The sequence below is a fragment of the Myxocyprinus asiaticus genome, chromosome 5, assembly GCF_019703515.2.
Source record: "Myxocyprinus asiaticus isolate MX2 ecotype Aquarium Trade chromosome 5, UBuf_Myxa_2, whole genome shotgun sequence".
NCBI classification, from domain to species: domain Eukaryota; kingdom Metazoa; phylum Chordata; class Actinopteri; order Cypriniformes; family Catostomidae; genus Myxocyprinus; species Myxocyprinus asiaticus.
Genome location: NC_059348.1, coordinates 4460810 through 4472637, shown reverse-complemented (window position 1 = coordinate 4472637; position 11828 = coordinate 4460810). Strand labels below are relative to the sequence as shown.

Sequence of the window (11828 nt, the reverse complement as noted above, 5' to 3'; positions counted from 1 at the left end):
TGAGAGAGTATGATGGTGTAAGTGGTTTGATGGTGTAAGTGGTTTGATAGTGTGTGAGATAGAGTATGATGGTGCGTGAGAGACAGTATGATGGCGCGTGAGAGAGTTAAGTTTTAAATATGTCGTGAATGGCCTCTCATATTGTTTCTCAAACCTTTCTTGGAGTACCACTGTGGGTGCTTTCACACTAGCACTTTTGGTGCACACACGAGTTAGAATGACAACAAAGTTCAGTTCGTTTGGGTGATGTGAACTTTTCCGAACTCGGGTGCGCACCCACAAATCCCACCTTTGAAAAGATGGTCTGGGGTACAGTTCATATGAATTCTGGAACAGTTCACTGCTGATATGAACACAACTGTATCAAATTGCAGAAGTGAACCTCTATTGACGACATGTAATTTGCATCTTTGCAGGCTCCCGATCGCAATAATTATGATATAATGCATTTTTCATACTTGCTTGTCTTCAAATAAATACCCTTCAGAGAGCAACTCACATTCTTCACATCTCTTGCAACTAGGGATGTGTACTGGTATTCGTACTCGTAAAAATGCTCCGATACCAAAAACCAATACCAGCTGAACATTCAGCCCAGAAATTAAAATCACGTTATGTCCTAGTGAGATTATTTAACTGCAAAAGCAGCGATTTAATGAGATAAATATATAGTTTGCATGTAATTCAAATGTGAGCACTTGTGAATGTGTGGAAACAGTGTTGTGCTGATGCCGGCTGCTCATACCTTTTAAGGCTCCTCATTGGCTCATACAGGGAAAACCCCATCATGAGCATGGCATGCTCTGTTTGTAGCAGATGAGTGCAAATTCATATTGTAACACGAGGCACATACAAGGTACATACTTATTTAATTAAATAACAGCCTTTTGTGGTTTAATAATCACTCTGAGTTACGTAGCGACCAGCTTTTCCAGCATGGGAAGCTGCCATCATAAGGTATGTGCTCCTTGGTCAAAACAACACAGAAACACTTCAAAATAAAAGCTCTATCAAAATTAATGGTAAATTTATAAGAAAAAAGTATGACAGAATTATATCACTACTGTGAAGTTATGTAATATTTACTGACGACTACTACTACTACTAGTAATAAATATAATAAATCCGTAGTAATTGTATTATACTTAAGCAGTATCTAACATGTGACACTCTGTTATGCAGCAATGTATTTGACAAAATAAAACTCCAATGTTTTATTTTGGATTGTGCTGTGCGGTTCTGTATATAAGCAGTTCATTTGATAAAAAAATAATACAATGTTATGTTAAAATGAATTGTTATATTTTCATTTGATTAAAGTTTTAATTAACTGATTTATTTAAACACCATTTTGATGATAAAATTGAAATAAACTGTTGATATGGAGTTCAGAAAAAAAAATAGATATCGGTGAGTACCAAAAATGACATATCGGTACACATTCTAATAAAAAAATGAATCAAGAGTCCGGACATCCCTTCTTGCAAGGCATCCACGGGCTCGCGGCAAACAAACACTAACATTCATCACATCATTACACATTTAGTGCATCCGTGGCATAAAAACAATTGTAATTTTGTCCATGTAAAGTTTTGGTGGTAAATCCAAAGAGATGAATACTTTTAGAATACAGCAAAGCTGATGTCTTCTTCACTTGTTACCTAGTTACAGTGGTAAACAGCTGGCTCACGTTGACGACGCAATCGGACCGTGGTTCAGATCCAAAAAATATGATGCGAACAGAGACCAACAAAGACAGCAGGAAACGAACTGGGGGTCGGTCCAAGCAATTTAACCAAGTGTGAAAGCACCCTAACACTACACATTTTGGATGTCTCCCTTATGGATCACTCAATAAGTCCTCTTGTAGATCTTTTTGGGGGAAAGGGTGTTACAGTCCCCTCTTTAGACTGTAGCTTTGTAGCTGTTACATGCCACATTTTCCATATGTTGACGTAACGATGTTTGGGAGGAGTAAAGTTTAGATTTGTGACTTGAACAGCCAGATGCATTTACACTTATAATAATAATAACTTTATTTATATTACACCTTTTAGCAACTTAGCACAAACTGCTTCACAATATAAAATCAAATCAAAAACACATAATAAAACATAAACATAACACATTTACATAGTAGTGTAGTAGAATAGTATGCATTCACATACATAGTAATAGCAAGTCTGTACAAATAAGTTTTTAAACAAAACTTACAGTAAAAACAGACACAGATTCAGCAGATCTAATATCCCAGGGCAGTCTGTCCCATAATCGTAGGGCCTTCACTACAAAAGCTCTATCACCTTTAGTTTTACATCTGGATCTTGGAACAGCCAACAGTTCATGACAAGATCTAAGAGGTCTAACTCTTTTGTAAGGTTTTAATAGTTCTGCTAAATATTCAGGTGCCAAGTTATGTAATGCTTTATACAGTATGTAATTAATAAAATCTTTAAAAAAACAAATCCCTAAAGAGGACAGGTAACCAATGCAAAGAGGCTAAACCTGGAGTAATATGACTTTATGACCTTGTTCATGTAAAAAGTCTAGCTGCAGCATTTTGCACTGTAAAGTTTGCCTGTAATACATCTCAAACTACCTCTACAGCTAGGATTGGATTCATATCGGTCTCAAATTAATCTTTACTTGGTCTTTTCATGATCGGATAGCTAACCGATCAGTAAAATCTATGCACCTACACTTTCACACTTCTGTCCTCCCACTTGTTCAGTGAGCTGAATCTGCTCCAGTGCTAAAGTTCAATTCAATCAAGTCTAGTAGGCAATTGTTATACAGGTCATTTATTATACTTTATTTATATTTTTTAGATTTTATGATTTTATAACTATGACCGTTATCAGGCTGTCAAGATGTTACATTAAAACAGTGTTGTGCTGCATTTAATAAGTGATGACCTTAAAGATAAACTGTGACAGCACTTTGCTCACTTTGACAGCATTGGACAATGCTTTTCTAAATGCATCTGTAAACCAACTGACCGGGTGAAACTCTTTCCACATGATATGCAGTGGTGTGGCTTCTCTCCAGTATGCACGCTCTCATGGGTTTTCAGGTTTCCTTGACTAATGAAACTCTTTCCACACAAAGAACACACGTATGTCTTCTCATTTGCATGAGTTGTAAGGTGTGCTTTTAGATATGATGCCAATACAAATGTTTTGCCACACTGATCACAGTTAAATGGTCTTAATCCAGAGTGAAACCGCAGATGAGTTGTGAGATGGCTTGCTTGGATGAAACTCTTTCCACACTGAAGACATGTGAAAGGCCTGTCTCCAGTATGAATCCTCATGTGACTTTTAAGGTTTACTTCTTGTGTGAATCTCTTGCCACACTGATGGCATGTGAAAGGCTTCTGTCCAGAGTGAAGACTCAGGTGCCTATTAAGGCTTCCTTTTTGTGTGAAACTCTTTCCACATTGAGGGCATGTGAAAGGCTTCTCTCCAGTGTGAATTATCAGGTGCTTCTCAAGACCTCCTTTCAGTGTGAAACTCTTTCCACACTGTTGGCAGATGAAAGACTTCTCTCCAGTGTGAATTCTCATGTGACACCTAAGGTATTGTTTCTTTGTGAAACTCTTTCCACATTGGTGGCAGGTGACAAGCTTCTCTCCTGAGTGAAGTTTTAAGTGAGTGTTAAGGTTTTGTTTTTGTGTGAAACTCTTTCCGCACTCAGAGAAGGCAAAATAATTTTGGTCTTTTGTTGTTTGAGTTCTTTTCTGTGAGAAATCATTTTCAGTCTGAGAGCAACTGGATTTTTGTACAGTTCTGAGGTTATCAGATATACCACACTGATGTATCTCCTCAAAGTCCTTCAGTTCTTGACTCTCCTCTTTTACCTCCATCAAATCTAAAACAAACATAGTAAATTGAGACAAATGTAAAACAAGAAATACAGTTAAACCCTACTTTAATGGCAGTAAGCAGCAAAGGTTTACTATTTTTATCTTTGATATAGTGAAGGTTATTTCTGTCATTCTCATGCAGATTCTGGTATTTAACTGTAATTTTATGGCTTCTATGATTTTCTAACTACAGTTGTCATATCTAGTGAACTGTGTGAAGTTTTACCTTAATGTTCCTCAGCAGACATTATAAAGTATCAAGAATGGACACCAACCTCTTTGTTCCTCGGTATCTTCATATGTCATTATCCATGGCTCTGGATAACTGAAGTCTTCACTCTCCTCTTTAACAGACATCATTTTTTTCCCAATAGTATGTAGTGTGCTTCAGTGGTTTGCTTGGAGTTGTTCCTGTTTACATGATAACTTATTCTTCTTACTTCACCTGTAGGATGATGGAGATATTTCCAGCATTTATAATTGAATTACTAGCCTCTTTCACATATAGATCCTGGTAAAAATTATTTAAAGTAGGGATGTCCCGATACCACTTTTGTTTAGAACGAGTATGAGTACCGATACTTCCTTTTTGTTACTTTTGATTGTTGGTGCCAGATGGGCTGGTTTGAGTATTTCTGTAACTGCTTTTTTCACCCACAACAGTCTCTAGAGTTTATTCAGAATGTTGCCAAAAAAACAAAACAAAAATCCAGTGAGTGGCAGTTCTGCAGACAGAAACACCTTGATGAGTAAGGTCAACAGATAATGACCAGACTGGTTCGAGCTGACAGAAAGGCAGAATAGCATCTCAGAATGCACAACATATAGAACTTCGAGGTAGATCACTACCTTTCTGTCAGCTCGAACCAGTCTGGTCATTCTTTATTTACCTCTCTCATCAACAAGGTGTTTCCATCCGCAGACCTTCCGCTCACTGGATGTTTTTTGTTTTTGGCACCATTCTGACTAAACTCTAGAGACTGTTGTGTGTGAAAATCCCAGGAGATCAGCAGTTACAGAAATACTCAAACCAGCCCATCTGGCACCAACAATCATGCCACGGTTGAAATCACTGAGATCATATTTTTAACCCACTCTGATGGTTGATGTGAACATTAAAGGAATAGTTTACCCAAAAATAAAAATTCTCTCATTATTTACTCACCCTCATGCAAACTTAGATGTGTATGACTTTCTTTCTTCTCCTGAACCTAAATTACATTTTTCAGACAAATTTCTCAGCTCTTCTGGTCCATACAATGCAAGAGAATGGGTGCCAAAATTTTGAAGCTCCAAAAATCACACAAGTCATCATAAAAGTAATCCATACGACTCCAGTGGTTAAATAAATGTCTTCAGAAGAGATATGATACAGTTGAAGTCAGAAGTTTACATACACTTAGGTTGAAGTCATTAAAACTCATTTTTTAACCACTCCACAGATTTAACATTAGCAAACTATAGTTTTGGCAAGTCATTTAGGACATATACTTTGTGCATGACACGAGTAATTTTTCCAACAATTGTTTACAGACTGATTGTTTCATATTTAATTTACTTTATCAAAATTCCAGTAGTTCAGAAGTTTACATACACTAAGTTAACTGTGCCTTTAAGCAGCTTGGAAAATTCCAGAAAATTATGTCAAGCCTTTAGACAATTAGCCAATTCACTTCTGATTGGAGGTGTACTGAATTGGAGGTGTAAATGTGGATGTATTTTAAGGCCTACCTTCAAACTCAGTGCCTCTTTGCTTGACATCATGGGAAAATTAAAATTAATCAGCCAAGGACTCAGAAAAAAAAATTGTAGACCTCCACAAGTCTGGTTCATCCTTGGGAGCAATTTCCAAATACCTGAAGGTACCACGTTCATCTGTACCAACAATAGTACACAAGTATAAACACCATGGGACCACGCAGCCATCATACCGCTCAGGAAGGAGACGCATTCTGTCTCCTAGAGATGAACGTAATTTGGTGTGAAAAGTGCAAATCAATCCCAGAACAGCAAAGGACCTTGTGAATATGCAGGAGGAAACAGGTAGACAGTTATCTATGTCCACAGTAAAACGAGTCCTATATTGAAAAAACCTGAAAGGCTGCTCAGCAAGGAAGAAGCCGCTGCTCCAAATCCACCATAAAAAAGCCAGACTACAGTTTGCAAGTGCACATGGGGACAAAGATATTACTTTTTGGAGAAATGTCCTCTGGTCTAATGAAACAAAAATTGAACTGTTTGGTCATAATGACCATCGTTATGTTTGGAGGAAAAGGGGTGAGGCTTGCAAGCCGAAGAACACCATCCCAACCGTGAAGCATGGGGGTGGCAGCATCATGTTGTGGGGGTGCTTTGCTGCAGGAGGGACTGGTGTACTTCACAAACTAGATGGCATCATGAGGAAGGAAAATTATGTGGATATATTAAGTAACATCTCCAGACATCAGCCAGGAAGTTAAGCTTGGTCGCAAATGGGTCTTCCAAATGGACAATGCATACCTCCAAAGCTGTGGCAAAATGGCTTAAGGACAACAAAGTCAAGGTATTGGAGTGGCCATCACAAAGCCCTGACCTCAATCCGCTAAAACAATTGTGGGCAGAACTGAAAAAGCGTGTGCAAGCAAGGAGGCCTACAAACCTGACTCAGTTACACCAGTTCGGTCTGGAGGAATGGACCAAAATTCCAGCAACTTATTGTGAGAAGCTTGTGGAAGGCTACCCAAAATGTTTGACCCAAGTTAAACAATTAAAAGGCAATGCTACCAAATAATAACAAAGTGTATGTAAACTTCTGACCCACTGGGAATGTGATGAAAGAAATAAAAGCTTAAATAAATAATTCTCTCTACTATTATTCTGACATTTCACATTCTTAAAATAGTGATCCTAACTGACCTAAGACAGGGAATGTTTTCTACGATTTAATGTCAGGAATTGTGAAAAATTAAGTTCAAATGTATTTGGCTGTGGTGTATGTAAACTTCTAATGTCAACTGTAGGTGTGGGTGAGAAACAGTTCAAAAAGTAATCCATATGACTCCAGTGGTCAAATCAATGACTTCAGAAGCTACATGATAGGTATGTGTGAGAAACAGATCAATATTTAAGTCCTTTTTTACTATAAATTCTCCTCACTACTCAGTCAGTCTCCACTTTATCTTTCACTCTTCTTCTTGTGTTTTTGGTGATTCACATTCTTCATGCATATCGCCCCCTACTGGGCAGGGAGAAGAATTTCAAGCAAAAAAGGACTTAAATATTGATCTGTTTCTCACCCACACCTATCATATCACTTCTGCCAATATGGATTACAACACTGGTGCTGTACGGATTACTTTTATGCTGTGCTTTCTGGAGCATCAAAATGTTGGCACCCACTCACATTGTATGGACCAACAGAGCTGAAATATTCTTCTAAAAATCTTAACTTGTGTTCTTCTGTAGAAGAAAGAAAGTCAAACACATCTGGGATGGCATGAGGGTGAGTAAATGATGAGAGAATTTTCATTTTTGGGTAAACTCTCTCTTTAACTAAAGCTTCTGACTTATAACTGCATGATTTTATGCATTGCACTGCTGCCACATAATTGGCTAAATAATTTGCATGAATAAGTAGGTGTACAGGTGTTCCTAATTAAGTGCTCAGTGAGTGTATTTGGCGATTTCTCAGCTCTTTGATTTTGTAATTTCCCGATGTTGTCGATCATCATCTGTCAATGAGGGTTGCAATCGGCATCAGGATATTTGTCAGATATCGTCAATATCCGATTACATCATCCTATCGCCTAGCCTTGGTGGTAACTTGATAAAATATACCATACCATGGTTTTAGCAGTGTACACACTTTCTTATTACCCTGATACTGCCGAAAAAAGTATTTTATATGTTAAAATATATAACTAGAATTACAACAGACCATCAAAGAATTTTTAATGGGAAAAAAAAAATAAAAAATAAAAAATGATTGTAATAGTTGAGATTGGCATACTAATAGGGCTGAACAATTAATCAAAATAAAATTGAAATCATGATATGACAGTGCGCAATTATCAAACCACAAGGGCAGCAATTTAAATAGTCTGCATGTGCTGCCTGCTGTGCTTACTGTATGTGTGCACTGTGAAGCTCTGGCCCAAAGTCCCTCCCTGCATCACAATCCAGACCCTATCCGCCCTAAATAGTATCCGAGATTTGAATTGCCGTGTCCCAAATCATAGTATATGGAAATGAGTGTCCCAAAGTTGCCCGGATGGTCTACTACTTCCAAAGTGTGGGTTCCTGAATACTTTTTCAGCTAATATTGCCCACAGTCCCTCGCTGCCAATATGATACGTTTTTTTTTTTTTTTTTCTGAATTCCATATCAAGAGTTCATTTCAATTTTATCATCAAATTGTGTGTAAATAAATACATTAATTAAAACTTTGATCAAATGAAAATAGCACAATTAAAAGTGACATTGATAAATTTGCAGGTTAGTGTATGAAACTGGTCTAACTGCACAAACTGAATTATTAGAAATTATTATGCAATTTCTTTGTATTTAACCTTAAAAGCTCAATGGAAGAGGAGTTTGACAAGTCGCTTCAGAACTACATTTGTCATACGTGAAAAACTACAAACATGGCATTGGGACCGACAGCGCATCATCGCTTCATCATATTTTTACAACATAAAACACATTAAACGAAACGTACGTTTGTTTGAACGCTGTAAACAGAAAATAGTTTGTTCTCACTGTCGGATAAAGACGCTGATCTGCTCATTAATTTACGAATGATGAAGCGGCTCCATTTACAGTGATCAGTAAAGGGTATAAGTGATTAATTATCCTAATCCTACCATCATGCATCCTTTTATGTCCATCTACTGTGTTTGTACTGCTTATTGTGGGTGCTCGTGTGTTCTTAAGAGCTTCTTTCTCAAAAATAACCTTCAAGGAAAAGTGTCAGCAACTATTGATTAAAAACAGGGTTATCACAAACAAAAAATGAACCAAATTAACACAACTGTCTGTTCTCATTTTATTTTTGTCATTTATTGTATCACTGAAATACAGTGGAGGTCAGATTCTCTTTCATTGGACTGTTGTAATTATATAAACAGTATGTGACAAAAATAAATACATAAAGTGATTACAATGTCGTTCAAGTGTTTTCTCTTTCTGACTGGTATAACATTCATGTTAAGTAGATTATCCTTGATTTTTACTTTAGCTGATGATGAATCATAAGATCAGATATTTAACTTTAAATATAACTGCGTTATAATTGATCTGCAGCACATTGTGAACATCACACATTGGATAGAGATAATGTTATGAAAAGAGAAAGGTTTGGTTTGCATTTGCTGCATTACTACATGCACCATAATATCAAAACATCCGGAGCTCTCCAAAAGGAACACCCCAGAACAGATCTTCAACGATTCTTCTCCAATACAGTAGGAAGCATTGTAGGGTATCTTAAATGAAATTCAATGAAGAACAATGAATGAATGATAGCAAAAATGAAAAGAGGAACGTGCATGTAATGATAACTAACAGGATGATTGACAGGTCGGTGTGCGGTGGCAGGAGGCACTCCATGTCAAAAAGATGTCAGAGGTGGAGACTGTTTGATATACAATAGATATAACTCGCTCTGGCTTTCTAAAAAAAACAGGAAAATTTCCCGACTTTAAATAAATAAATAATTACTTGTGTAGGATGTTTGCATTGTAGGGATATACATGCAGATTTCAGATATAAAATTGATGAATGAATTTCTAATGTTTACTCGCTGAAATTAGATGATTTTCTATTAAGTCAAGAGGGATTTGGAATGTTTGGGTGAAGCAATATGGCGGCACAGTGGCTTCACTGTTATGACGTCATGAGCAATCCAGTTCTCTCTCTCTCTCTCTCTCTCAGTGGTTAAACTATATATAAGTCATGATTTATATTTCAATTATTATTTTTTTTATTTTTATTTACAATTGTATTTAAGATATCATTTGTATTGGATCAGACGCAGACAGGTATAGCCTATTAGATATTAAGGTGAGGTCTATGTTTCTTGTATGCTTTTCTCATCTGTTCATTTTTGTGTGTTCAAACCGCATGTTCTACATTATAAAATGTATGCTGTACTGCTTTCAGTCATTGTTGTTTATCGACCTCTCTGCAATGTATGTTTATGAAAAATAATCAAGTATTTAATAAAGAATAAATATGTAAAATGTTAAGGGAAAATGCAACCTAAAAATAACCATCAGAGAACGTTATTTCTAGGTTGCATTTCTAACTTATAAGTTATTTTAAGGTTGTCACACAAAAACCTCCCAACAACATTCTGGGAATGTTTATGGTTTTAAAAATAGAACCTAAAGAGAACGTTCCCAGAGCGTTAGCAACTGGTTCCCAATAAAAAATAACCAAAAGAGAACCATATGCTAACGTTACGGGAACGTTATATTACACAATATTGAACACATTTGTAGGCTATTATACATTCAGCATCTCATGATAAAATGAGAAGCATTTGAATGCCAAATAATGCAACTGTTAAAACGCGACAATATGGTAAATAAGGAGTTTATAAACACGTCGTCACATTACAATGAACTTAATAGGCAACAGCATTACAAATAATATTTGGGAAAACTGGAGTCTTCAGTTATTACATTTGAACACTTAAGAACAACAGGGAATCGGCATATTTCCAATTTGTGTTGCAATTAAATCAGTTACACCCTTTCATACATTTACATAGATAATATGATATGTTTTGCACATTATTTGTGTAGGGCATACCTGTAAAACGAAAGAAAAACGGACGAGAACGACACGACACCGACTCGACTCTCCTCGGTGACAGTTCTTCTTCTTGAATTCTTTGTTGCGGTTGGCTTATTTCCGCCACCTACTGGGGAGTATGGAGCATTGAAGCCCCAGCAAACACAGAACGTTCTCGTAACGTTAACATATTGTTCCCGTTTTTCTTTTTGTTTTTTTTTTATTAATTTTTTTATTTATTAATTTTTTGTTGGTTGTTATTTTGATGAACGTTCTCTTTAGGTTCTGTTTTTTAAAAACCATAAACTAACGTTCACAGAATGTCCCAGGGAGGTTATTGTGTGGCAACCTTAAACTAACTTATACAGAACGTTCTCTAATGGTTACATTTAGGTTTCGTTAACATTTTTCATTATTTGTCATTATCATATATTTGATTATTTTTCATAAACGTTGCAGAGAGGTTGACAGACAACAATGAATGAAATTAGTGAAGTATAGCATATAATTAAATGTAGAAAAATTATAACAGTAAATGGCATTTGAACGCATTATAAAGAATAGATGAGAAAAGTATTCAAGAGTACACCTTTGTATGATTTTTTTTTTTTTTTTTTTTTTTTTTTGGCAATTTCAAGCATTGTATAGCCTTCACTCCTCAAAACAATGACTGTCTGATGAGTTTCTAGAGAAAACTTTCTTTTTTTGCCATTTTTGACCTAATATTGACCTTAAGACATGCCAGTCTATTTCATACTGTGGCAACTCAAAAACAAAGACAATATTAAGCTTCATTTAATGAACCAAACAGCTTTCAGCAGTGTTTGATATAATGGCAAGTGATTTTCTAGTATCAAATTAGCAATTTAGCATGATTACTCAAGGATAAGGTGTTGGAGTGATGGCTGCTGTCTAGATTTGATAAAAAATGACTTTTTTAAAATAGTGATGGTGCTGTTTATTACATCAGTAATGTCCTGACTATACTTTGTGATCGGCTGAATGCCACTTTAATTATTTACCAATTTCCAATTTCCTTCCAAAACAACAAAATCTGTACATTATTCCAAACTTTTGGCTGCCAGTGTACACACACACATACACACACACACACACACACAGCTAACATTTATACAATTTGTAATTGTTATAGTAAACATTTTTTACAAAACTTTATATTTTATAAATT

The 11828-nt window shown here is 36.1% G+C and overlaps 1 protein-coding gene across 2 annotated transcripts; it reads right to left on the bottom strand.

Moving 5' to 3' along the window:
* Positions 1-1424: 1424 nt before the first annotated feature.
* Positions 1425-10736, bottom strand: LOC127440856 (gastrula zinc finger protein XlCGF8.2DB-like). Of its 2 annotated transcripts, XM_051697863.1 has the most exons (3): positions 10658-10736; positions 4141-4310; positions 1425-3870 (listed from the first exon to the last, which is right to left on the bottom strand). In XM_051697863.1, the coding sequence occupies exons 2-3, from the start codon at positions 4223-4225 to the stop codon at positions 2945-2947; spliced, it is 1011 nt and encodes a 336-aa protein (XP_051553823.1). In that variant the 5' UTR covers positions 4226-4310; positions 10658-10736; the 3' UTR covers positions 1425-2944. The 2 variants fall into 2 exon arrangements, 1 of the variants encoding a protein (XP_051553823.1); XR_007897205.1 differs by lacking the exons at positions 1425-3870; positions 4141-4310 and adding an exon at positions 8744-9327 and having other exon boundaries at positions 10658-10732.
* Positions 10737-11828: the final 1092 nt, after the last annotated feature.